The 26,230-nt window shown below is 58.7% G+C and overlaps 1 protein-coding gene across 2 annotated transcripts in view; it reads right to left on the reverse strand.

The window, feature by feature from the left end:
* The window catches only part of Pax7 (paired box 7), an 86,589-nt gene extending 63,510 nt beyond the window's left edge, over positions 1-23,079 (reverse strand). Inside the window, exons 1-4 of one of the 2 annotated variants that reach the window (XM_046469160.1) lie at positions 22,995-23,079; positions 20,256-20,491; positions 19,558-19,687; positions 18,635-18,763 (exon numbers count right to left, since the gene is read on the reverse strand). In XM_046469160.1, coding sequence (XP_046325116.1) covers positions 18,635-18,763; positions 19,558-19,687; positions 20,256-20,491; positions 22,995-23,079 — 580 coding nt within the window. Of the gene's footprint in view, positions 1-18,634; positions 18,770-19,557; positions 19,688-20,255; positions 20,492-22,994 lie in introns of both variants that reach the window. The other variant, XM_046469159.1, reaches the window with a different exon arrangement.
* Positions 23,080-26,230: the final 3,151 nt, after the last annotated feature.

The raw sequence follows: 26,230 nt of genomic DNA on the forward strand, positions 1-26,230 counted from the left end.
CTCCTCAGGCTCTTCTTTAAAACAGGAGGCATTTTTTTACATATACTTTTTGGTTGTCCGCGGACCTTTATCGTTATTTATCTATTTTTTGTGGTGCTGAGGGTCAAACCCAGCGCCTCGCACATTCCAGGCGAGTGCTCCACCGCTCAGCCCGGCCCAGGAGGTATCTTTTTATGCAGCGGGTAGCAATTTCTTCTCCTCCAAGCTGTTTTACCTTGTGTATTTTTGGCTTCTCGGGTGCTGGGGACCAAACCCAGGGCCTTGTGACGCTAGGCAAATGCTCTTCCACTGAGCCACGTCCCCAGCCCAGCTCCAGTCCCTTCCCTCCCTCTTTTTTGCAGCACTGGGGGCTGAACCCAGGGGTGCTCCAGGATCAAGCTACACCCGCAGTTCTGTTTAGTTGTTTATTTTGAGACAGGGTCTCTCTAAGCTGTGGAGGCTAGCCTCCAATGTGCAATCCTCCTGCCTCAGCCTCCCAAGTAGCTGGGATTACAGGTGGGCACCACTGCACTCAGCCCCCAGTTCTTTTTTCTTAAAATGAGGCTTCTTCTAAGACCCTCCTAGGGCCTTCCACCTGGGGCTGCAGTGGGGTTTCAATGCCCATCCCCCTCCCTCCTCACCCCCTTCAACTTTGCACAGGGTTGTAAGAAGGCTTCCTCTCCACGCCCCCCTCCCATGTTTCTAACCAAAGGAATGGAATCTGAATACACCCCCGAAATCCTACACTGCAGGGCAAGGCAGCCTGGTGGGCAGTGGGTTGAATGGGAGGGACCATAAAGAAAATTTTTTTAGTTGTAGTTGGACACAATACCTTTATTTATTTATTTATTTTTATGTGGTGCTGAGGATCCAACCCAGCACCTCATACATTGCTGGGCGAGCGCTCTACTGCTGAGTCCCAGCCCCAGCCACCCCCCCCCCCGCCCCCATGCAAACCTATTTTTTAATTAATATTTTATTTTACTTGGGGAAACTGTGACTCAGAGAAACAGGCTCCGATCTAAAGAGGCAGAATGCTGAGCTTCAAACTCACGTCTTACCAAACCCAAATTTCAAAGATCAAAACTAAGCTGACTCTTAGATTTTAAATAATAGAGACCAGAAGTTGCACTCTTGACGTACCAGGTATTGCCATAAGAGCTTTCAACGGGCTATAAATATGCACAGGTTCCAACAGCCCAGTGAGACGGGTCCTTGCAGTAAAATACCTCACAGAAGAAGATAGGAGACGAGCGGCTCAGCCAGCCAGGCGGGCAGAGCCCAGTGCACCCCAAGTCAGCCCCCAGGGCTGCCGCCTTGGCCCCCAGCCCCCGCACTGCTCTGCCCTGGATAAAAGGCCGGCAGGCAGGAAGCAGGGAGGATCCAGCACACCCCTGCCCTGCCAAGCCTCAGAGCCAGGTCTCCCCAGGCCTGGTTCAGCGCACGCCCAGACACACACGCACACGCACACACGCACACACACACACACGCACGCGCACACACCCTCTCCAAGTCTCCCCAGTGGCCCTAGTTCAATGTTTTACAGGCCTAATGAGTGTTGACAAGTTTAATGAGTTTGTTTTAAAGAGGGGAGGGGGAGCCTGGTCAAGTTGAGATTTCCGAGTCAAATGAATTAGTGGAGGCCGCCAGACTTCACTGACAGGCTGGAAAGCCTTCCCGAGGACAGCAGCCTCCAGCCACCAATCCGGCTCCCCTCCTTGAGAGCCGGGCCCGATGCCAGGCGCTGGGGCCTCCAGGGGCCTCCGGGCATCCCCCCGCGCCTGGTTCCCCACCAGAGCCCCTCTCTTGGTCCGGCAGCAGCTCCCCGCCAGCCCACCCCTGTGGGCCCCCCTCTGCTGGAGTCTCCTCCCCCACGGGGTCCCCAATGAGAAATTTGATTCAAACCCAGTTTGGCACTTGTTTGCATATTGATTGCGTGGTAATTAAGTGGCTTCATCTGTGGAGGGGACTCGCCACCTGCATTTCTCAGCTCTGCAGTCACGGGCTGGGACCGGCCACAGCCCTTGTTACTGACCGTGGAAACTGGAATCCGGGGAGACCAGCTTCTGGCTGCTAGACAGCAGTTCCATGGGTTTCCACTAAAATAACTCTCTCTCTCTCTCTCTTTTTTTTTTGCAGTGAATGATGGCAAAAACTGAGGCGTTTGCTGATATCCGGCCAGCTCCAGACGAACAGCAGAGTTAAAATGCATGATCATTACGCCTAGATTAAAGAGGGACACGTGGCTGTGGCCTAGGAGCTCAGGTCACTGTTCTCCCCTTGATCAGCCCCTCCCAAGCCACCTGGGATTGACAAGTCCTGGACCCAATTCCAACGCTCTCCTGCCTCTTACTCTAGCCTGTGATCCCTAGCAAGGGATTTCCCTCACCCAGCCTCAGTTTCCTCATCTGCAGAATGGGGTGACTAAGACCCTGTTTCCTGGGGTGGCAGAAATCACAGGACCTGCGCAGGTTCTTGGTGAATCCCCCGCCGGTCCAATCCCATCTCTCCTCACCCCAGTCTTGCCCCACGAGTACTGCCCGCTCCCGTGTTTTGGCTCCTCCTCCTCCACTAGCCCAGGTAGCAGGTGAAGCTCTGGGTGGCACCTGCCACTCACAGGAGGAGGCCGGGAGTGGAGGTTTAGGAAGGAGGCCGGCCTTGCCTCCCGACCTTCCTTTCTGCTGGATCACATGGGGTTTTGTCCTCCCACGTGGAGGACAGAGCTGGCGCTGGCACATCACAGGTGGGGTCACAGCCCCCGGCTGGGTGCGGACCCCGAGCTCCCCCCCACCCCGCTGGGCGATGGCGGGGGAGGGCAGTCCCCAGTCCCGGGCAGACACGGCACCGCCCCTCCGCCCAGCCATGGCGCTCCGCTGGCGGGTCCTGCACTCCTCGGTCCCGCCATTGTCCCGGGCCAGCTGGGGCGTTAATCTTTGGCGTATTTGCCCTGCGGAGAAAGAAAGGCCTCGTGCGACGGGGCTGGGCCGGGGCGACACGCCGGAATGAGGAGGGGGGCGTGCATGTGACCGCGCACACGTCCCCAGGCCCATGACGGGCACGCTGACATTTAAACCTTTTGTTGTCCCCGAGGCCTTCCTTGGGGGGCAGGGAAAGAGGCCGCCTTCTGAAGGCAGCCGTCCTTGTCCTTCCCCCTCGGCCACTTACTAGCCAGATGCCTTCACGGAGGCCACCAGGTGCCCCCAAGCCTCAGCTGCCTATCTGTGAAATGGGGGCAGATTCTTTCAGAGCCAAAGCCAAACCCACCCGCCTGCTACCAGAGCAAGTCCCCTGAGCACACGGGTCCCTTGTTCTGCAGCAACGCACCCAGAGACCCCCAATGACAGCCCCACACACCTCTGCAGAGGACCAGTGGCCCAGGGAACCCTAGGACACGCCCAGGCACACCATCAGCCAGACGCCCCTCCCCAGTCTACCCAGAAACCAACTGCACCCCGTGTGTGCTTGGGACAGTCCCGACAATGGCAGAAGACACCCGAGAGACCACTGGCCACGGCAGGCCCCGGAACATCACCTTCCCACACACTCCACGGCCAGTGGACTCCTCTGTTCCTGGTCCCCAACACAAGCCCCAGACAAATGCCCAGGACCCCATTAGGAAAAGGAATCAGCCAAGCTCTTGACGGATCTTCCCTGAAACATAAGCTTTACCCTGAAAGGGACAGGGAAGCCACCTTCCGGGAACACAGGGCCCTGTGAGTTGGCAGAGGGTGTTCCAAAGTCAGATGCCTCTATCCCCGGCTCTGCCCCTGCTGCCTGTGGCACCCCGAGCAGCGGAGGGAACCTCTCCACATGCTGCTTTCATGTGCGAAATGGGGACACTGGACACCAGGGGCCAGGGCACATAAAGCCCCTACCCCATTCCTGACACGTGGCGAAAGGCGGACAGGTGGACAGCACGGGTCTCCAGTAAGACAGTCCTGCTGCTCTGTGACCAAAGGGGCCTGGCAGCTCTCCATGTATCTATAAAGGGCTTCTCGGTGTCCCTCCTTCCAGGGCTTCTTGAGAGGACTGATGATGTCAGATAGCGCTTCCTCCAGGCGGGCCTCCCTGATTAGCCAGCATCACTGCCCTGGGCCACTTCCTGCTTCCCGTCATGTTTCTGCTGTGTGTTCTCCAAACCCTTATCCACCTTCCTGAAGGACCCTCCTCACGTGTGGACTGGTCTGTCTCCCCAGGTGTGTGAGCCCCTGCAGCCAGGGCCACATCTGTGCTCCCAGCCCCGTGACCTGCACATCGTATGCTCAGTACCTGTTGCTGAGGGAAGAAAATGTTAGTTCTAACTCCACCTTCCTGGGACAATGGGGGACAGCTGAGGTCACAGGTGGAGGCAGCCCCCCCACCCAGCACACACCCCTGCCCCCTCCGGAATGTGGTTCCCAGGCTGCTGGCCTAGAGGCCCAGCCTTGCTGCTGCCCAGGATTCTCCGGCCGCCTCCTGCCAGAGACCGGTGGCCTTGATGTGTTTACCTGGGTGTTAATCCCCCCAATCCCCCCTGGCCTGACCCCAGAGCCAGCTCCATTCTTGTCCTGGGTCTAATTAAGTGCCTGAAATACCACTTCCCCTTTCAAACCCGCTGCTTTTCTGAGGCAGACAGGTAAAGCCCGGCCGGCTGCTTTGAAGCAGAGGAGGCCGGAAGCCCAAGCAGGTGCATGGGGAGGAGGGGAGGTGCTGGGGGCCTGGAGGGAGGGCAGGGGGACGGGCCGGGCTGGGGCTTGGGAGGACCAACACCTGCAAGTCCTCTGACGCAGGATGCTTAACCTTCTGGGAGCCCTGAGCTCTGGGAGACTCAGGAAAAGCTAAGGATTTCCCTCCAGGGACATGCACACCTTTGTATAAACAGATCATGACCATGACGGGCCTCAATCCCGGGGTGCATGGTCACCCCATAGAGCCTCTATGGTCCCGGGGTAAGCTGGTGTGACGTGCTGTGCTTTGCATGTGCATCTAGGTCTGGGTCAGTAGGTGGGTACAGCATGGATCTGAATACATACGTGTAGGCAGCCGTGCCCCCAAACTCAGCAAGGCCATTGCTGAGGACAGAGATGAATTCTTAAATTTGAATTTTGTACACTTTCCTATGATTTGAAATTTCATAATGATATGATACTTTTGCCAAAAGCCTTTCCAAAACACAGGGGGAATAAAATCTATGCATCTATATTCTAGGATCCCCTGACGAAATAACGCGCACCTGAGTTGGGAAATTCTCACCTTCCGAACCTTTATGACAGGTCCGCCCCATGCCCCTTACTCCCAGGCCTCGGCCTCGGGGTCATCGTGAATTTCCCGTACACAGGGCAACTTTTCTGTGTAACTCATTTGCGCCTTTGGATCCAGTCCCATTGGCCGGATGGAAAAACTAAGACCCAAAGCAGGGACCTGACTTGCTCCCAGGAGCCACAGCAGAGGTGGCGTGGGGTGTCTACCATCCTGAATCCAGGGAGCCGTCCCCAGCCCCCATGGCTGGCAGAGCCCAGTGCCTGGGCGCCTGTCTCCTAGCACAGGCAAGAGTTGCTGCCCCCAGCATAGTACCCTGGTGGATGAGACTCTCAACAGGGGCAAGTGACAGCAAAAGGAAGTGTCCCACGCACGGTGCCTGGTCTAGCCATCTGGAGCCTGGTCCCTGTGCTCTTTTAACTTTGCTGGGCAACAAGGAACACATTCCTTTCCCTCTCTGGGCCTCATTTTCTCCATTTGGAAAACAAGGTGTTGTGCTAGACCATTTGCTCTCAGCAGGGGTGGCCATCAAATCACCTGGGCAGGTTACCCCAATGACACTGCCGTCAGGTGTCCCAAATCCAGGCAGAACTCAGGTGCTTATGCTTTACCAAAGCAGAGATGAGTGACTCTGGGGCACCTCCTTGGCTCAAGGGTCTTTCCGTCTCCCAAATTCTGCATTACGTCCTCCTTCGAACGCCATCCCAGGACAGCACCACCCCTGCTCCCAGTCTCTCCACCCCAGTAAAGCACAGAGAGGGTAACTGCCTTCCTTGGTCACACAGCAAGCTAGGCAGAGACTCAATGACAGGGTCTGGAGACCAGTCCTGCCTGTTCTAGCAAAGAGACCTCCCAGCCAGGAGAGAAAGTTCCCTAATGGGGGAAGAGAAGAGGAGGAGAATCATTTGTCACCAGATAAGCAATATCACCTTATCTCTGAAGACCCATAACCACAGCCTGGGGGCCCTGATTCCAGGAGGACGTAAACAGAGCGTCCCCTCCCCCTCCCCCAGAGTGGCCTGGACCGAGGTCCCTGCTCCTGGAGCACAAACCCTGCCTCCCTGGAGCTTCCTCTGTCAGGGGAACCAAAGCTGGATTTTACTTCCTCCTCTGCCGGGGACACCCCGAAGCTCCTGCCCAGAACCCAGGCTCCCTGCAGCACAGTTTGGAGACCCAGGGCTGATCCACTGTTCAGACCAAGGGACCAAGAACCCGAGAAAAACAGGGGCACATCCAGAATGCCACAGCAGCTGGTGCTCAGCCGGGCCTCCCCTGCCCGGTCCATAGGCTCCCTTACTGCTCAAAGGATCTTTCCCAGGGGGTCAGGCCTGTGTGTCTACCAAGCCCAAGATCCTGAAGTGCTCCAGCAGCACTCTCCTGGGCTTCAGGATCGGGGTTCAGAAGACGGGGGAGGACGCTGGGCAGTCGTCTAAGGTGGGGCAAGAAGAGGAGCGGCTGGCTGGTCCCCGTCAGCCTCTTCAGGTGAAGGCGCCAGGGTCCGGCAGACCCTGAAAGAGGGAGCCCTCCTCCCTGGCTTCCTTGGGCTACCTCTCTGTGCCTGGGTCTTCCCTTCTGTGAAATGGGACCACGTAGAACGCAAACGCTGAGGGACTGCAGGGGTGGGACAGGCCTCATGGCACCCGTGGGGACCGGAAGGGACGCCCGCCATCTTATTTTGCACCTGTCCCAAGGCCACCACCAACATCCCTGGTGACCTTCTCCCCTTGGGGGCTCATTCCTGTCACATCCTTAGGACTCACCTTTTCCTCTAAGCCCCATTCTAATCTGGCTCCATCCTCTGGGATCCCAGGCTGGAGGGGGGATGGATGGCCCTAGTGGCTGATCATGGCTCCACAACCCTGAGCATCGCATCGGTGAGAGGTGTCTGGGGGTGAGGGTGCTGCCCACTCTCCATCCCCAGCACGGGCTGTACTCACCCTCTGTGCCCTCGACCCTCTGTGTCTCCCTCTGCTCCTGGATCCCAGCACCAACCTTCACACCTTCCAGAACATTCTCTGCTGAAATCCCTCTATTGCTCCTCACTACCCTGTCAGTCCTAACTCCTTAACTGGCCCCTTGATGAGTCTACAACTGGAATTTGGGGGGGGTGGTGTCCTTCCCAGGACAGCCCGGCTGAGCCAGGGGCTTCACAAATAGCTGTGGCTGAGTGGAGGGGGAGACCCGTCCAGTCCTGGGAGCCAATCAGGACTGGATTGCTGAGGGCCTGTGTCCAGCTCACCTGGCTCCTCTACACCTGGAAGAAGTTCTTACCCCATCTTACAGTATCCGCAGGGCCCCAAGCACTGGCCCTTCCCTGACGTCCTCCCTTGGCCCTCTGTGGGCTGGGAAGATGCCCCCAGAGCCAAGGACTCCCCCTGTCAGGCTTTAGACAGGAGGGAGGCCATTCACGGGGCGCACATTTGGTGATCACCTATGGATACAGAGCCCTGTGCTTTTCCAGCATCCACGATTTCATGGGGGAAAGGCCTGTACATAGAGAGAAAGACTCTGAGGAACACAGGAGGCTGGGAGGTTGGGGAGTAATATTTATCCAGCCTCCCAATCTGTCCTGTGCCCTGTGTCGTTATGCCCTTTACTCTTCCCAACCTACTGAGATGGCCATCCTTAGGTCCATTTTGCAGAAGAGGACACTGAGGGTCTCAGAGTACCTCACTCAAAATGACCCAGACCTTTCAGCTGCGACATCCTACTCTTTCCCCCTCCCCTCCCCCTCCCTTCAGAAATTGGCTTCAAGCATCCCAGAGCAGAGACCTCTGTCCTGCCAGACACCCCCCCATCACAGATCGGCAGGTGGCCACAGCTGGGGTGACTTTCAGAGACCTCTGTAACCCACTTCCGGGGCTCACAAAGGAGGAAGAAAAGGCCTGAGAGGCCGAGTCTTGTGCCCTAACCACACAGTACTGAGCGACACACAGGGCTTTCCCCACCCCCCTGCCCCCAAAGCCACCGACTCTAGGCGACAGGGGCGCGGGCCCAGCTCCTTTGCCCCCTCCCTCCACGGCCCAAGCCCCCAGCCGGGCCTGGCTGTCCCCGTCGAGCCGGGGTTTTGTTGTGGGTTCGCTGCGTCCCGCGGTGTCGCGCCGCCGCCCCTCCCCCGCGTCCCCGGCCCCCGGCGCGCGGCTCTTGACTTCATCCACTAAGTCAATAGCGGGCGCGGGAGGCCGCTCCCCCCGCGCCGCGCCGCCCCCCGGTTTTCTTCTCGGAATAATGGGGGCTCTTTGTGGCCTAATCAGCCTCCTGAGGGGCCGGGAGGCCGGGAGCGCTTCCCCCGCGGCCGTCGGTGGAAATGAAAGCGGGATTAGGCCGGGGCCGGGCCACACCACAGCACAGCGCCACCAGGCATTCGCCCCTTCAAAGCCCCTTTCGGGGTTTGGTTACTCTATTTCTAAAGTTGTTTGTATTTCTAAAGTGGCCATTGAGGCGGAGCGGGGCTGCGCGAGGGGGCGGGGAGGAGGCGCAGCCCTCGGGCCTCCCTCTCCGGCCTCCACCCGCCGACCAGGTTCCCCACAGCTGGCCCGGCCTCGCTTCCTCCTGCCCCTTCCATCCCCACTACGCAGATAGGAAAACTGAGGCTCGGGCACTGCGGGGACCGGAGGCTCCCCCGACGGGAGGGGCTCCCGGGTTCTAACCCACCGCCCAGCAAAAGGAATAGCCGGGCTCTTCTGGGGGGGGGGGACCCAAAAGGCCTTGCAGCAGTGTCGCTGGTCCAGGTGAACCTCTTGGTGTCCTCTAAACAGATGGCAATAGGGAGCCCATTTATTAAAGTTCCAGGGCCCCTTTGCTTGGAGTTCACTCTGAGCACCTCCAACAAATCCCAGAAATGCCGAGATGGTGCACTGACTCAGAGTTCCCCCCCATCGCCGACGTGGGAGCGGGGGCACCCTGAATTTTGGCATCTGCCGGCAACAGGAGTGAGAGAGGAAGGGGTATTGGCCCGCGGGGTGGGGGAGGTCAAAAATCAGAAGAAAAGGGTTTCTTCCTGCGGCGCCCCTTCCCGCCCGCCCCCCACTGGAATTTCTTTTCTGTACTGGATTTCGGGCCCCTTGGAAGGGTAAATCCCAGCTCAAGAAGCCCAGGCGAGGAGGAAGACTGCAGGACGGGGGCGCAGGAGGGGGCCTTAATGCGCAAGGGGCGGGGCTGACCGTGGAGACTGGCCAGAGCTGGGTCCCGAGTTCCAAGACAGCCTGGAGATGGAGGTGCTTCCGAAGGTCCCCACTGGGAGCCACAAGGTCACTGAAACCAAAACTAGGGCCTGGAGACAAACCCTAGCTTAAATCGATTCCGTGTCTATGCAGCCCAGATAAATCCGCGCTGACTTTAAAACAAGCTTCCAGGGTACCAGAGGCCTGATCCCAGCCCCAAATCTCTAAACGGCAAACATGACACACCACCCCCCACGCCCCACAGGGTCTCCCAAATGTTGCTCTCTCCACACTGATTGGAACCTGCAGCCATAGAGAGGGCTGTCCACCTGTCACCCTCTTGGGACCATGGGGAAGACGGAAGACGGGGAAGGCGAATGGCCCAGCCCAGCCGGGGCTCTGCAGGGCATGGCTCCCACCGATTGCATCACAGAAAAGTTGAGGGTGGAGTTTTCCGAGCTATTTCTTGCGCCCACCACCCCACCCCTTTTTTCTATCCCTGCCGGAGCCTTTTTGATCTCCGGTCTTTTGGCAAAGTCAGACAAAGAGCACAGTCACGGAATGAGGCTTGGGAGGCTCGGGCCAGGGCTCCCTCGGTCTCCCCCTGCGACCTGCAGCTCAGCCAGTCAGAGCCTGGAGGTGCTTCTGGCTTGGGGCTGCCACCAAACTCAACTCCAGCGCCAGCACACCCTGCTGTTGTGCTCCCTCCCAGACCTGAACCAACACACAAACACATACTTGCACACCCCAGATACACCCTCAGGCAGCCTGGAAAGGAGGCAGGCACACGGGGATCCAGGTCACTCCAAAGGAGCACACGCAGGAAACACATCTGTTTATTTGTGGGCTTACTGTCTCCACCACCTGGCTCAGAATTTCCTGAGGTCAGGAACAATGTTTGGCACCTAGTAGGTGCTTAACCAATTTTTAGGATGAATGAAGTGATTCACATGTTATTCATCTCAGGGAAGACACGTCCATTTTTCTTTCTTTCCTTCCCTCTCTTTTGATGACAAAAGAGGGAGAGAGCATATGTGCTTATCACCTAAGGCAAATGTCTTAAAAAGGACACTTTCAACCAGTTCATGGAGAGGGGACGGGTGGAACTGAATGCCTGTTTTGGAAAGGGGAGGAAGCTGCACCCCCAGAGAGAAGGCTCAATTTGGACTCCTGTTATCAGAAATCTCCCGAGAACACTGGAGGCCTCGAGAACCAGGCAGATGTGGGGTTCTGAACGAGGTGTCGCCACAAGAAGCCCAAGGACCTCTCTATAGTGTGTGCAGAACTCTGGCCCGTGGACGTGGGTGAAGGGTGGGGTTCTGTTTTCCTTTTTAAGGTGTTATCCGAGTCTCAAAGGACTGCAGAATCCCAATCCCTGAAGGATAAAAACCTTCTCTTAGCCTGATTCTCTGTTCTCGGGAGGAAACTGAGGCCCAGAGAGGTGAGTGAAAAGTTACCACATCACTGAGTTGGACAGTAGACCCCCCCACCAGCTGTGCACTGCCCCCCCCCCCTCGCACCAGACCCGACACTGGGTTTAGGCCAGGAGTGTAGACAGTGAACAAGGGAATCGAACACTCAGCCGCGGGCAGCTGGACCCGGAGCTGCACGAGTGTGCTGGGTGGTCGCCCGGCCCTTACCCGGGCGCAGTCTGGGAGTGGGGACAGGGGCCTGGGCGCCACCCCTTCTCAAAGCCGAGAACTTAGAAGGGGCGGTTGCTCAACCGGAAGGCGGCGAGCCTCGCTCTCCCGGCAGTGAAACCCGGGCTGGCGTGTTTATTCAGCGACGCTCTGAATGAGGGTTCCCGCCCCCTGGCTCCGCGTCCCGACTCCGCCAGGCGCGCGGGCCGCCCCTGCCCTGCGCCCGGCTCCCAGTCGGCCTCCCGCCCGCCCCGCCGGCCCCGCGCGCCCGCCTCTAATTAAGCGGCGGGATCGCAGCGAGCCGCCGGGCCGCGCTGTAATATGATGAACTGCCTTTGTGCCAGTGTCACCGAAAGCGCTTCTGATAAGGAGAAGCGGCGCAGGATCAAAAGGGCGGCCGCGGCTCCCCGCCTCCCGCTGCCCCGCCGCCCGGCTCGGCGCGCTCGCCCTCTCGGCCCGCGCTCTCCTGCGGCCTCCGTTCTAAGCCCCACGGTCTCTCCGGATCTGCCGGTCCCAGGGCCAGCCTTTCGGCGACTCCGCGTCTCTTTGTCTGTCTTCCTGTTGCTCCGCGCCTCCCTCGGCCCCTTCGCCCCGCCGAGTCCTCGAGCTCAGCTCCGGGCACGTTCTGTCTCCCGCGCTCCGCGCTCCTCCGGATTGTCGCGGGCCTCTGCTGACGCGCTCCCCTCTCCTCCTCTCTCTTTTCATCCCACCTCCGCGGCTCCCCGTCCACCGCCTCTTCCCACCCCTCCCTGGGTCTCCGCCCGGGCTCGAGCCCAGCGCTCCTCCAGGGCCCCAGCGGCCAAGTCATTGAGGGGTCCCTAAGTGACCCGCAGACCCGGGGAACCGGGTCAATTCGCCGGAGCAGGCTCGCAGAGCCCTGCCGCCGCCTTACGGCCCCTTACAACGCAACCTGACTCGCTTAGCTGCCGAGAAGGGACCGGCACGAGCCCCCAAGGCGCCCGGGAATGCCACTTGGGGCTTCTGAGCTGGATTGGGGGCGCCCGCGGCTTCCCCTCACCCCTCCCGCGGCTGCAGTGGCGGGTGCAGGATTTTCCGCTCCCCAGGGGCTGCAGTTCCATCTGCGGCCCACCCCGCCTTTGCAAGCCGTCCCCACACCCCTTCCTTTGGCCCCCACCTCCCCTTTGCCCTCGACCCCTTCTCTTCCTCCCCAGGCCCCTCCCCTTCACAGGCTAGGAGTCCCCCTGCGCTTTCTCCGGACCCCTTCCCGGCCCCCCCTCTCCCCCACCCCACTTTGTTTGAAGTTTTGGAGAGATCTATCTATTAATGGCGAAGTTCCTCCCTTAGGTCACCGTTCTGCCTTGATTCGATTTGGAAAGGCGAGTTCCCTCCCTCCCCTGCCCGACCCCAGTGGGGCCAATCCCTCCAGAGCAGGTCAGAAAGTGCTGACCCCATTTCCACCTTTTCCTCTTTCAGCCAGAGTTGGGGGAAGGGGGAAGGCGGGGGAAGGAGAGCCCAGGGCCAGGACAGCACAACCTTAGGGGGCACCCCGGTCTTCCCAGTGGCCTCACCCCCATCCTCAAGGCCACCGCCTAATTACCCCATTAGTCTGCAGTGGGAGGGAGGAAGAGGTATTCTTCTGGAATTCCTGGAATGCGCTCCCCCTTAGTCATGGCCTTCAAGTCCCTAGAGCCTCTGGAGCACCTTCCCTTTGGGGTCTCTCCCCTGTGCCTGCCGGACGCCTCCCCTAGCCAGGCACCGTGCCTCCTGGGGTACCAGCCGTGTCTGGCAGAGACCAGGAGCCTCCAGGGCCAAGGCGAGGACTTTGCACATTTCTGTTCCTATCCTCAGATGCCCTTCCCCGGGAATACAGAATGAAGCCTCTGTCAACTTTGTTGATGGTGAGAAAATAACACTAAAGGGGAACTCCAAAGAGGTAACCTGGAAGGAAACTGTATTTGCTCAGTCCCCCTCTCTCTATTAAAAATACGTTTGATATATTATTTATATGTAGTGTGTGACAACTCTCATTTTCAGAAAAACATTCCTCAAGGAAAGGAAAAAAAAAAAAACACCCAAATAATCACCTTACGGCTTTAAGTCTACTGTTATATGTGCTTTTAAATCCTTCCATGTAGATTCCTCTGAAAATTTGGAAAGCTGTGAAAGGGGAGGGGGCGGGGGTGGGGGAGGTTAATCCGGGTTTAACGCTGCGATGCAGTCTTAGGACCAGGGTTAGCCTGATTGCGTTATCTCGTCCCAACATTTGAGACGCCCATATTTTACCCAGCCAAATAGCTCGGAGAGCAGCGCAGATGGCTGCCGTGGTCGCGCCTCAGGAAAATGTGTTATTAATATCTAAATAACTTCCCAATACTGTCGGGTAAATCTCCCTTCCACCATTCCAAATGATGAATTCGTTTGAAGTCTTCCCCCAGCCTCATCTTTTCAATGTCTCTCTCCTCTCTTCTTAGGCAGGCTTATTTCAAACTGGTAAATATCTAATTCCTTTAACTGCTGCGCCGTGCACACGAGTCTTTTAGGTACAAACGCCTTGAAACAGCCGGTGTGTGGCGGTGCGTGCCCCGAGGTGAACACAAAGCCCGCACGCCCTCGCAGCGGGGGACCCGCTCCTTTAGACGCGCCTGCGATCCGGAGGCTGGGGCTGCACCGGAGCCTCCACCCGGGAGCCGAGCCCCTATCCTGGCGCGCCCGGGGGACCCTCTCCAGGTTCCCCGTGGAGTCCCAAAGACACCCCCCAACCCAGCTCCGCCAAGGCTCCCAGGCCCGCCACCCCCGCCGCGTCCCCCGACGGCTCCCCCGCTCTCTGGGGCGGATAATTACGCCCGGCTCGCCTGTTCTCCCTTGTTTAAAGTTTGTTTTCTAAATGTCTTCTATTAGATTATGCTCGTTCATTCCCCCTCCAACCTTATCTCCTTCTGTCTCTTCTCTCCTTGCCCGTCACACTCGATTTAGGCACGAGTTTATCTGGCAAACACTTTGCCGACTTTGTTTATTTACCGCGGGTTCTGGGGCTGCGCGCGCGCGAGCGCCAGTGTTTGCCTTTGTAACAGTTATCTCCTCGTTGTTGTTCTTCGTTAGTCTCCGCTCCCTCCTGCCCCCCTCTTCTTCGGTTGGGGGGATGGAGGGAAGAAAAGGGGGAGCCTTGTCAGCCCAGTGTGGGCTCGCCCCCTCGCCGGGAGCCCCCTCCTCCGGGATGTGGCGCGCCCCGCACCCCTCCCGCCCCATCCCCCGCCTGGGCCGCCGGAGCCTCGCGGCCCCCTCCCTCCTTCCCTCTGGTCTCTGAATATCCACCGCCGAGCGCTGCCTAAAGCCGGGGAATTGCCTGACACCCTCCCATCTTCCTCGGAGCCCCCATTATGCGAAGCTGATCCCACTCTGAACAGCTTCAAATCCCGCCTGGACTCTGTTTGATTAGATTGCCAACCCGGGGTAATCCTTTGATTTGGTGGAGTGTCAATTACCTTTCTCTAAACACACATTTACAGAGGAGAGAACTTGTTGGTTTAAATCAATGCAGATTGCTTCTTGATAAATGGACTATCTGCTTCCCCTCCCTCGCCCCCTCTCCCAAGGCCTCTGCTCCCTCCGGGACCCCTCCCTTTGCCGACTTCACCTAGACCACTGACAATGTCCCTTCCAGGTGTAGAGCCCGGGAGGGGGGGGAAGTGTGGGCTAAGGGGAGCCGGGCCCCCCTTCCCCTATTCATTCGCTCCCCCGGAGCCTAATTAAATTTGGCAGGTCCTTGTACACACAATCAAAACAGCTTCCTCCAGTGTAGCAAACCACCGAAAACCGCATTAGCGCTATCGCTGCTGCCAAATTAAATTGTTTCCCACCTCCCTTTACAAGTGTCTAAAACCCACACTCCGGGCTCTCCCCTCCTTCCCCATCTTCCCCGTCACTTCCCACTCCACACCTGTAAGTTTACAGCCTTAAAAATAAATTAAGGATAAAAGCAAAGAAAAACAAATCTGGCTCACCCCCTCCTGGACCCCCCCCCACACACACACACCTCCCATGATAGTCTTTCAGACCCGGAAAATCTGCAGATTCTCCAAAGGGGATTCTGACTCAGAGTTTTATTCTGGCCACAAGAAAGCAACTCTGGTAACTTTGCTCAGGGTCCAGGTTCACTGTAACGGCGCTGGGCTTCAGGTCCTAGAGGCCAGAGTGGAGCCTGGTGTCAGATCTGGTCTGCTTCGGTTTCAACTTGTGCACTGACAGCTGCCCACAGCTCTAGGTTACTGTTGGTTTCTGTTGCTATTGTTTTTTACATTATTGCTGATTTCTTTACACACACACACACACACACACACACACACACACACAGCCCCCAGCTCCTACAAAGGAAGCGGTTGACCCTTTGCAAGCCCCTATCAGATTCCTCACAAGAATCTCTGAGCTCAGATTCTGGGAATATTTTTTTTCTTCCTCTTTGCTCCTCAGACCTTCTTCCTGTTGGCTCCATGGCTGGCCTGCCTACCCCCTGATCCTTCTGCAGAGGAGAGCATCTAAGTGGACAGGGGTGGGGCGGGGAGGGAGGGATGGTACAGAACTGTCCACCCTCCTCCCCAGGTGAGCAGGGCTTGGCTGGAGCACCCATCGGCAGTGGTCTGAGAATTCATACAACCAACAATCCTAATAACTCAGTCTTAACAAGGATAAGAGCAAAGAAGAAAAAAAAAAAAAAAAAAAACATGAGCAGTCTCATGAATATCAGCCCAAGGGGAGCAGGAGTGAGCTGTTCAGAGATGAAAGTGCACAGAAATAAAAGCTCAATTTAATCTGCTTTAAAACCCTTCAACTTAACGTTTGTGCTTCAAACTCTGAGAGTGAGGACTGATTGCGGATAAATAGTTTCTTACCATGCCTGGAAGCTATTACACCCCTCTCCAACACAGTTTCCTATTCAACAGCCCCAGTTTTCATTACCAGCTCTAATAAGTCTTAACATTATTAAATGCCAAGCGGACGATAGGGAAAAACGGACTCAGGGAGGGATCTCTCTTTAGCGCTTAAAGAAGAGAGCTCTTAAACCCCTTCTTTGGCGGCTCCCTGCCACGAGCGGGGCAACCCCCGGAGAAAGCATTTATCAAGACCAAGAAGCCAAAAAACAAAGTTGTGGGTATGTACCCCTCCCCCTGCTCTGCCCACGGGGCCTCTCGGCCTCTCCTGACCTGGACAGCTTGGGGGGAGGTTGGGAGGTTTTTCTCCCCCCACACACCTTTAACTTGGCCATGACACTGATGTCTAGGGTCTGGGAGGAAGGTGAGGGGTTCATCAGAATGTCTGCTGACCACCCCACACTGGGACAGGTAACTGATACAATTTGTCCAGAGGTGGACAGACGGCGCCTCTCCTCTCGTCTGTGCCATCAAATGCCCATCCACACCCACGGGCGTCACACTGCAGACCCGGCAGAACCCCACTGGCGCAGATACAAGCGCAAGGGCACTCTGATCCCTAGGAACCCTAGGCGGGTGGGTGACAGCCACACGGAGAGAGAAGCAAAGGCTTCCAGACCATCCAGCACAACATCACAGCGCCCCACGCGCCCATCAGGACTCAAAATCCAGAGGGCTTTCTGGACACAGGCCAGCCCCATGAGGTCATCTGGTTTGTGAAGTTCCTCGAGACTCAGCACCTGTGTCCCCAGCCTCCCCCATCTGGAGCCACCAGGCTGCTCTTTAGACCCTGGAGACTCAGCGCTTCCTGGGTCTTTTACAGGGAAAACCTCTCTCCAGCGAAGTGGCCCGCTCCCTGGTTTCGTAAAGCCAGACCAGCTCTGGAAGTGCCCAGGTCCCCTGAGTCACAGACCCCATATGTCCCTTCCCTTCCTCTCCCTTGCCCCTTGCCTTTCTCAGAGAAAATTTACCTATTTGTACTTCCTCACAGGCTGAATTGGAAATACCCCTGACAGACAGACAGGCAGACCCACACCCCGGAAGTCTTTCCAAGTGAGTCCAGACCTCCCTCCACTTCTCGCTGGGATAACTCTGAGAGGTGCTGGGTATGACCACTCCAGTTCCTGTCCCTGACCAGCCATTTTTTCATGTAAAAAAGTCTCCAACTAGTCTTTCCCGTAGGAACTTGAGTCTGCACTGGGTCCCCCGGCAGGGGTCCCAGGGCTGTGCGACAGGCGGTCTGGCCGAGACAGGGGCTCCTTGGCAGAGCTGGGCTGCTCGCTCCGGCAGACCCGAGGCCCCTCGGCCGGCCCAGCACAGCGGGGTGCGAGGCGCTGCTGGCTCCCTTTCTTCCCTCGCCCTTTGTCCCGGGCGGGACTGCGGCTCCACTAGGGGCCCTGAATGTCAATAGCCCGCCCCTTCCCCTGCACAGAGCAGCTCTCACGCGGGGCTGCCCACCCCCCAATCCTTCCCCCTCGGACTAGGCCGGCGGGGGCTGGGCCTCCCTGGCTGGGAGTTGTCTTTGGAAGCGGGCTTTGTCTGTGAAGTTCATCTTCAAGGTTGGGAGGGACTGCGGAGAGCCGGAGAGAGACCTGGGCTGGGAGTGCCCGGGAGGCTGGGAGAGGGGTGCCCCGGCAGAAGCCTCTGGAAGGAAGGAGACTCAACAAAATGGCTCGCCCACTTTTTCAAAAAACCACGCTTTCGCCGGTTCCTAGGACCGCTGTCTCCGATTCTCTCCGCGCGACTCCCTCCCTGCGGGTGTCTGGGGGCCCTTCTTTCCCCAGATCAGTCTTTGTGGCTCTGGGTCTTTGCACTTCTCCCCTCGGCCCCACTCGGTGCACACAGACCCAGTCTCCAAGAGAACCGCGAGGGAGGGGTGAAGGGCAAAGACTTTCCCTTCCTCCTCTCCAAACTTCTCCGTCTGAAACAAAAGCAAGTCCCCTTCCCCGGGCGTGCAGGCGCTTGAAAGATAAAACGCCTTCCTCAGGTCGCGGGGGGGGGGAAAGCTGGGCGCTGTGCTGAGACTGCAGCCCGCGCCCCAGCCTTGCCAAGGGTGGGGAGGGGTGTGTGGCGCCTGGGACCCCCGCCCGGGGACGACATCTGGGAACTTGGCCTCTACTTCGCGCCCCATCCGCGAACGCCAGAGAGGAAAGCACCCTTCCGCCCGCCACTCTGCCCTGGCGACGCGGGACTGAGAGCCAGGCGGCCGCCCTGCCCTGGCTAATTTTTATTGATTGCAGCGGTCAGTCAACTGTCAGGCGGGGTTTCAAGGGACCGTTTAGAGAGCCTGTGCGGGTCTGGTTAACAAATTCATTTAGGGAGCCGCGGGCCAGCTCCTCCTTCCTCGCCCCCCTCCCCGCCTTCCCCAAGTTTCCTATAAATAATTGATCAACAGAGGGTCAAGCAGCCCAAACGCCAGCCCCGAGGACGCGCGTACCCGGGGAGACCCCGCGCGCGCAGGGGCTGCACAGCCGCGGGGCGCTCCTCTCCTCCCCGCAGCCCGGTTGCCTGGCAGAGGAGACGAGGCTCCGCACCCTGCCGCGGCCCGGGGCGCACCGAGGGGGCGCTCTCCGCAAAGCCTGGAAAGCTCCCGGCTGCCCGCCGCCTGCGAGTTTTTCCGCACGAGTTCTGTCCCAGGCGCTGGGGCAGCAGGAGCGAGCCACAGGCCCGCAGGAGGAGCGTGGGAAGGCGCGGGCTCCGCGGTCGACGGGCCCTGGCAGTTTCCTACCTTTGTCGCCCAGAATGCCGTCGATACTGTGTTTGGCCTTCTTCTCGCCATCGTCCTCTTTTTTGTCCCCTTCGTCCTCCTCCTCTTTCTTCCCGAACTTGATTCTGAGCACGCGGCTAATCGAACTCACTAAACCTCAGAAATTCAAAGGCAAAAGAGCAAGTATAAGTTGTTGGGCAAAGGAGAAGTGGGGAACCCCCACCCCACAGCACTCCCCAGGCAGTCAGCATTTGCACCCACTCACAGGGACCCTCAGCACACCTGAGGCACCCACCCAGTGCCTTCCCACACAGTCCCATGTCCCACGTCCCACACGACACACCTCACACCCTAGATGCTGCCCTCCACACCCACTCCTCCTAGACGTGCCCCCAATTCCTGCTGCTGCCTTGCCCAGGCTCAGGTGTGTCCTGGCTTGCACGTCTGAATGCACATGGACACACACCTACTTTCCCTGTTATGGTGGTTTGGGGCCTCTGAATTGGGGACTCACTGGTGGGTGGTGGTAGCCAGAGAATGGTTTTGGATGATTTGGGGAAAGGGGTCCAGGAAATACCGAAGACAGCAACCCTCCTGGGGCAGGTCTCTCCTCTGGGCCACTTCCCGACAGCTCCAAGGGGGCTCCTCTAGGGTAACTTCTGGTCCCCTCTCCCCTCCTCCCCCTTTCTTCCTCCCACCTGCCTGTCGGCCATCCTTTCCTGCCCTACCTCCCTTCTTCCTGCCCTCTCTCCTAACTTGCTTCTCGCTCATCCTCCTTTCTGTTGGATTCACGACTGCTCTCTCTGTCTTCTTGCTCCCTCTTCCTCCCTACTTGGCTTCAAGGTCCCTGGGAACCACCACTCCCCACTCTTTCTCCCCTCCATCCCCACACCCTGAGCCCCGGCCTCTGGCTGGCAGGTTCCCTGGCTCAGCTGCCTTCTCACCTGAGGGCACCGTGCTGCGGTCGCAGTGCCCGTCCTTCAGCAGCCGGTCCCGGATCTCCCAGCTGAACATGCCTGGGTTTTCCCTCTTGTACTCCTCAATCTTTTTCTCCACATCCGGAGTCGCCACCTGCTTCAGAGGTGGAGGTGGGAGAGGAGGAGTGGACAGATGGGGTGGGGGAAGGGAGATACTTTTAATACCAACCTCCCGAGAGCCCCAGGCCAGGCTGGTGGCTCTGGTCACCATGCTCCCCTTCCAAGATTGGCTCTGTTCTTTCAAGAAATTAGTTCCTGGCTCCCAGGATGGCAGCTGGGTAGGGAGCAGGGATAGGTAATAAAATACAACTTAATTAGCACCCCAGGACCTCCCCTCACCATCACAGGAAGGCAGAGATTTCCCCTGGTCTGGGGTAGCGGCAGAGACTTGGGGTAGTTGCAGGGACAATCCAGAGATAGTTTATTAGCCTCAAAGTCAGGGACAACCTAGACCTGTTATTCCCTTCCCTCCCTGAGAAATTCAAATAATGGGGAAATAATGGGGACTTATCTGGGGTTGGGGACACTCCCCACTGCGCTTCCCATGGAGAGCATACAGACACCCCAGTGCCGGTGTAGGACACACAGGAGTAGCACAAGGGGTGTCAGCCAGGGTCCCGGCCGTGGGGAGGCCTGCTGGCAGCCTCTGTGGCAAAGACACTCACTCTGGGCTTGCTGCCGCCGATGGCCCCAGGCCTGATGGACCCAGTCTCCTGGTAGCGGCAGAGAATCTTGGAGACACAGCCATGGGAGACCCGCAGCTGGCGGGAGATGACACAGGGCCGGATGCCATGATGGGCCATCTCCACAATCTTGTGGCGGATGTGGTTAGGCAGGGGTCGCCCGTTGATGAAGACCCCGCCAAGCTGATTGACCCGGCCTTGGCCAAGCGGGGTGGACACTGGAGAGGACAGAGAGAAGAGACCTGGGTGAGGACAGGGAGGAGACGCTGGCTGACTGCACTCGGGGACTCGGAGACTGCTTGAGCCCCAAGATCTCCCCACATTCAGAGCCACTTGGGTAGTCAGAGGTGGGAAGGAACTGTGGTGAAGGAGGACCTGTGGGAGTGGAGGGAGAAGTCATGGCTGCGAGGACCTCCACACAGGCCTTGTGCCCTTACCCTGCCACACCAAAGGATGACACACACCTGGCGAGGAGAGGGACACTGCAAACGAATTAGCCTGGTGGTGCTCTAAAGATCTCTGGGGCACTGGCTGTCTGTCCCCCAGGCCAGGCGTAGGCCACTGGTCTGCCTGCCTCAGAGACGCCAATTACTGATGAGATGTGGCCCATCGGATCCGATCAGTTCCACGATCCCAGGAGACTTGTGACTGATCCACTTTATTGGTGGCTAGAAAGGGCTGGTTGAGTCCGAGCCTCTACAGCTCAGCTTGAGCAGGGACCTGTCCTACCCGTGGCTGAACGGCCCAGGGTCAGTGACACAGTGCTGCAGGAGCTGTCTCCCCAGGCACCTGGCTGTGCCTTGGGGGAGTCCCCTTGTTTCCAATCGCTCTCAAAGTTTTAATTTCGTTTTGGAGCAACTGGGGGACACATCCCACTGCCAGCAAGCTCCAAAACATCCCGCTGGGTCTCAGAAACCCATGCGCGGTCCCTGCAGGCTCTGCTTGAACACAGATGGGCCGCAGTCCCAGTCCCAAGGGTGTGGGTGACTTTGAGAACCAGGAAGGCAGACAGCCCCGCTGTGTTCTGAGGAAGGAGAATGGCAGGCACCGGTCGCCTTAATGCAAAGTCTACACAATTTTCTCACAGAAGGTTGGGGGGCACCCGGTGCACTAATCCGGCCTCGATCCCCCCAATTTGGGGACTCGGCGGCTGCGGAGATCTGGAAGATTAGAACGATTTCACAGCCGCCAGAGTGGAGGGAGCTGTCGGTATAATTGGAAGGGAGGGGGCGAGAAGAGGCTCGGCTGCAGGGTTCTTCCTACCGCCCCCTCCCTCGCTCTCCCGGGGCCCCCCACCTCTCTTTGTAAAAGTAGGTGTCTGAAGCCACCCTCGGATTTAATCAGAAATCGTGCGTCGCCAAGTCAGAGTCACTCGGTCTCCGTGGCGGGATATGCCATTAGCGCTGGAGAGCTCTCGAGCGCCCAACTTTATATTCAAGAGCCTCTTTAGCGACCGGCGCTCGGCTCTTCTCAGTATTCTGCGTCATGTTGGGCAAATATTGTTCTAATCCGCGCCGCGTCCTCAGCCGAGGTCTTACTTGCATTCGCTCCAGGAGAGTGCTGCGGCAAATCCCCGGGCTTGCGCGCCCTCCCGCCTGCGTGGCTGCTCGCGCGCACTTGATCACGGAGCGGCTCTCTTCGCCCCTGTCTAATTCAGGGACCCGGCGCCTTCTCTCGGCCCGAGGGGCCCCCCCCTCCCCGATCGCAGGCTGCCTGCCCGCCCACCCGCTCCCGGCCTTCTCTCGCCTTCCTCCCGCACGAGGGGGCTCGAACAATCGCAGGAAGAGTGATGGAAAAATAAAAGTGGCACACCTCTCTAACTCCTTCCCCAAGACACCCGGGGCTGCCTGCCCCCAGAAGCCAAATGATCCCTGAATGACAGGTTGAAGCTCTTGGTTAGTTCAAAAAGAAAAGAAACAAAAATGAGGGGAAGGGCCTCCGCTCCCAGCCCTGGCCAGCCCTCCCCCCGCCGGGAGCCCTCTCGCCGCCCGTCCTCTTGGCTCTCCACGGCCTCTGGACGTACTTAGGAGGACGCGTTAGAAAATGAGCACTTTCCCCCGGGGGTGCACATTGTGGTGCCCCGCTGGCTGTCTGGAGGTTCACTCCTGGGAGATGTGCCGAGTTCGGGTAGCCCGAGTGGAAAGTTTTGGGGAGAAAACGATCGTTACTATTTAAGATTTCAAATTCATCTGTTGGCAGGTCAAAAAGCAGGAGCGGTGGAGGGCTGCTTCGGAAGCAGCGGATGGCCTTGGTAGGCGCACAGAGCAGCACGCATTGTTGGCATTTCGAAATAAAAGGGATTGGAAGAACATCCCGGTAGCGAAAAGAACAATTCCAAACTGGAGTAGAAAACCCGGAGCCGGTGAGCGCCGGGGGCTGGAAAACTATCAGGAGAGAAGTGTCTGAAATAGTGGGAAGATGGGAGATCCACGGGGACCGGGGTTTACCAGAAGCTGAAATCTACCGGGAGCTCCGCCCTGCGGGGAAAGGCCAGCGGTCCGCGACCTGTGAGGCCGAGGCCGCGGGTCGGTGAAACCCACGCAGAAACGGACAAGTGTCAGCCCCAGAAACTTCCTGGGTCGCGCGCCCCGACTTGGACCCCCACGGGGTGCGGGACCCAGGGCTCCTGCCCCCGCCCCCGCCGCCCCAGGAGATCGCCACCTCCAGGGAGCTCGAGTGGCGGGCGGAGCAGTCAGGCCGGGCAAGCCTGGGCACTCTTACCTTCCAAGGGAAAGCCCGTGCGCGGGTAGTTCTGCCCCGGAGCCGGTCGCATCATCCTGGGTACCGCGCCGGGAAGGGCCGCCATTCTCGCGCGCGCCGGGGACGAATCCAGAGTCGGCAAAAATCGCCTCCCGTCCGCTCCTTTCCCCCGGCTGCGGTCTTTCTTCCCTCCTTCTTCTTCTTCTCCTTTTTTTTTTTTTAACCTCTTCCTCCTCCCTCCACGCACTCCCTACCCCACCCCCCCCCACCCCGGCTGCAGTCGGACACGTCCAGAAGCTGGGGAGGGGGGTGAGGTGGGGGCGGGGGTGGGGGCAGGGAAGGTGGCGACGAGGAAGTTCAAACAAACAAACACTCCAACCCCAAGTCCGCCTCCGCCGGCGGGGCTCGGCCACAAGTTGTGCGCGCGGATGCGCCGGGCAGAGCTGGGCCACCAGGCCCGGCGGCGCAGGGGACAGGACGCGGCCGGATCCCGGGCCCCGGCCTCGGACTGCAGAGCCACTCGCTCCCGCGCTCGGGGCCAAAGTTCCTGAGCCGGGAGGCTGCGGAGCGGATTTCTTTTCCTCTTTATTTATATATTTATGCCCTCGCTCCGGCTCCCTCCCTCCCGCCTCCCGCGCCTTCCTCCACCCCCTGCGCTCGGCTCCCTCGCGCGCGTCCCCGGGCCGACTGGAGGAGGGAGCTAGCGCCTCCTTGGGTCTCGGGAGAGAGGGGTACGGGGAGGAGAAGAGGAAAAGCGAGGGGGCGCGAGCGATCAGCTGGGTAAGTTGTGCAAAAGTGCTCAACTGGAGGAGGAGGAGGAGGAGGAGGAGGAGGAGGAGGAGGAGGAGGAGGCCGACGAGATCTGATAGGTTCGGACTTTTCTTTTATTCATGAGGAGCCAAGGGGGCCAGGACGGAAGGCTGCGGAGGACCAATAACGAAAAGAAATGCCCAACGAATAATTTTTTCTCTTTTCTAATCCCCGGCTCGACCTCCTTTTTGGGGGGAGAATTTGAACTGCCCGTGAAGACAGGGGCAGCGGAGCCCCGGGAGCTGGGGGTGGAAGAAAAGGGGAGGGGGCGACTTTGTCCAAGTGTCTGTCTCCCTTTGATGAATGGGCCGGATCGGCCGGGTCCCCAGCCGCTGGTCGCCTGCCGCTGCTTGCTGTGGCCCTGGCTCTGTGGAAACACAGCCCCGGGTTGGGCGTTTCTCTGGATGGTCCCCTTCACCCCGGCCCCACTGGGTAGAGCCCCTGTGTCTCGCGTCGTCGTCTTCCTCATCTTACACGCCCTGAAATTTCCTCGAGTTGGACTAGTGGAAAACAGCCCGGTGACATCAAGGGAGGATTACGACTGTGAAATAATGTCAGAGCCCTGGTGTCCGGTGGCTCTCCTCTGGCTTCCTGGAGCTCCAAGAAGCCCAGAGTGACTGTATCTGGTTTAATGCTTGGAAAACTGGGTCTGCCCAGAGTTAGGGACGCGTCTCTTCCTCTCCAACCCCGCCCTGGGCCGAGGGGCTGGGAGGACCCACCCTCCTCCTTAAACCCCCAGGCCACAACCCCAGGTCCTCTTTACAGGGGGTGGTTGGGTGTCCCCAGGCTGTGCAGTGTGGCTGTGCTGAGGATCTGGGACTCCAAAGGCATGGGATATGGGGGGAGGGAGCGTTAGAACTTGGTACCAACTCTGAGCTCCTCTGCTGGGGGGCTGAGGGAGGCCCAGTTAGAAGGTCCAGAGTTAGGAGGGGTGGCCAGAGGTCCCACAGTTCTGCACTCTCTGAGGCCTGAGTGACCAATGGCCCCAGCCTCAGGACACGGATCCCTGGGGGCGAAACGCCCTCCCAGCGGGGCAGGACGCCACAACGGCAGGCCTTTTGTCTCCCCGGGGAAAGAGCGTCTCTGGCGCTGGCTGGATCCGAGGTACAATAAAGTAACCCAGCCCTGGAGCTCGCCGCCTGCCCTCTCCCTGCAGTGGGGTCAGCTGCGTCTTGGCCTGGGGGGCTCTCTGCAGCTGGCCCCGGTGCCCTCCCTTCCCCTTCCCTCTCCTCACCTGTGACCTTTGCCCCTCTCAGCAAGTGACAGACTGCTTTTCCTAGCATTAGGGGGTTACCAGACTTTGGGGGAGCTTCCTGGGAATGGGGACCCTGCTCAAAAAAACTTGTTGAACTCAAGTTCTCAGAACTGAACAGGGGGAAGCCAAGTAGCTTTAATATTGGAAAAGGGGTCACCAGGGTGCTTTGCTTAGTGGGCTGCCTGAGTTATAGGGACCTCCCCCAGGAGAGAGGGGGGGGGAGGAGAGGGCTTGCAGCCCTAATGTGTATTGGAGAGGATGGGAACCTTCCTGGGGGGCCGTTGCGTGTCTTGCCTTTAAAGGTGGATACATGCGTTTACTTACGTAGAGCACATATGCACCTGCGTATGTACATACATGTGCATGTATATGAAATACCCGTCCAGAGCACATCCCACATTCACACTTCCACCCACCCATCACCCACACCCCGACTTTCCTGGAGGGAGGAGGGGGAAAGAGGAGGCACCTGCTCTTTGTGGAATGGACCTGAGTGCTTGTGGGTGGGCAGGGCTTCTGCAGGGGTGTGTCAGGGGCAGATGGGGTTACCCAGGTCTGTTTGGGGTCAGTCCCAGTCAGTGTGGGTTTCAAGGACAGAGTCTGTTTGTGTTTCTGTTCTGGGTCACACCCAGGTAGCCTCTGCCCGGGTCTCACAGCAGGGTGTGAGCGTGTGTTTTGACCAAATCATCTCCAGGAAGGGCCTCCAGCCCTCTTCGCTGAGCTGACTCTGCCAGCTGAGCTGACTCTGCCACCGCGGGCCCCCTGTCTCTCCCAAGCCGAGAGGGGTGAGCACCCCTCAGGTCCCCTGGTGCAGGACCAACGCTGAGGACCCTGGGAACTCCTGTGCCAGGGGCCACCTTGCTCTTGGGGTGACCCCTCTTCTCCTGCAGAAGACACTCTGGCAGGTCCAATGGCCACCCAGGCCAGGGGCCAGGCTCCCGGGACCCAGGGACCCAGCGCTGGCCGCTCAGCCCTGCGTTTGGCAGCCTGGGATTCCGCAGGGGGAGGAAGCGGGGTTGTCTGTCGGAATGAGCGTGGCGGTTCTCGCCTGTTGGAGACCAATTTCACAAATGATTTTTGCAACAATTAAGAAGTGTGGCGGGTGAAATGGCGATTCCACATCCCGCAGGGGAAAGGGGGGTTCACCTGGGGACTGGGTCCTGCAGCCGGGCTGGGGAGGCGCTGCCCTCAC

Source organism: Marmota monax, unplaced genomic scaffold (assembly GCF_021218885.2).
Source record: "Marmota monax isolate L192 unplaced genomic scaffold, Marmota_monax_Labrador192_F-V1.1 WCK01_AAM20220418_F8-fsc00008, whole genome shotgun sequence".
Taxonomy (NCBI): Eukaryota; Metazoa; Chordata; class Mammalia; order Rodentia; family Sciuridae; genus Marmota; species Marmota monax.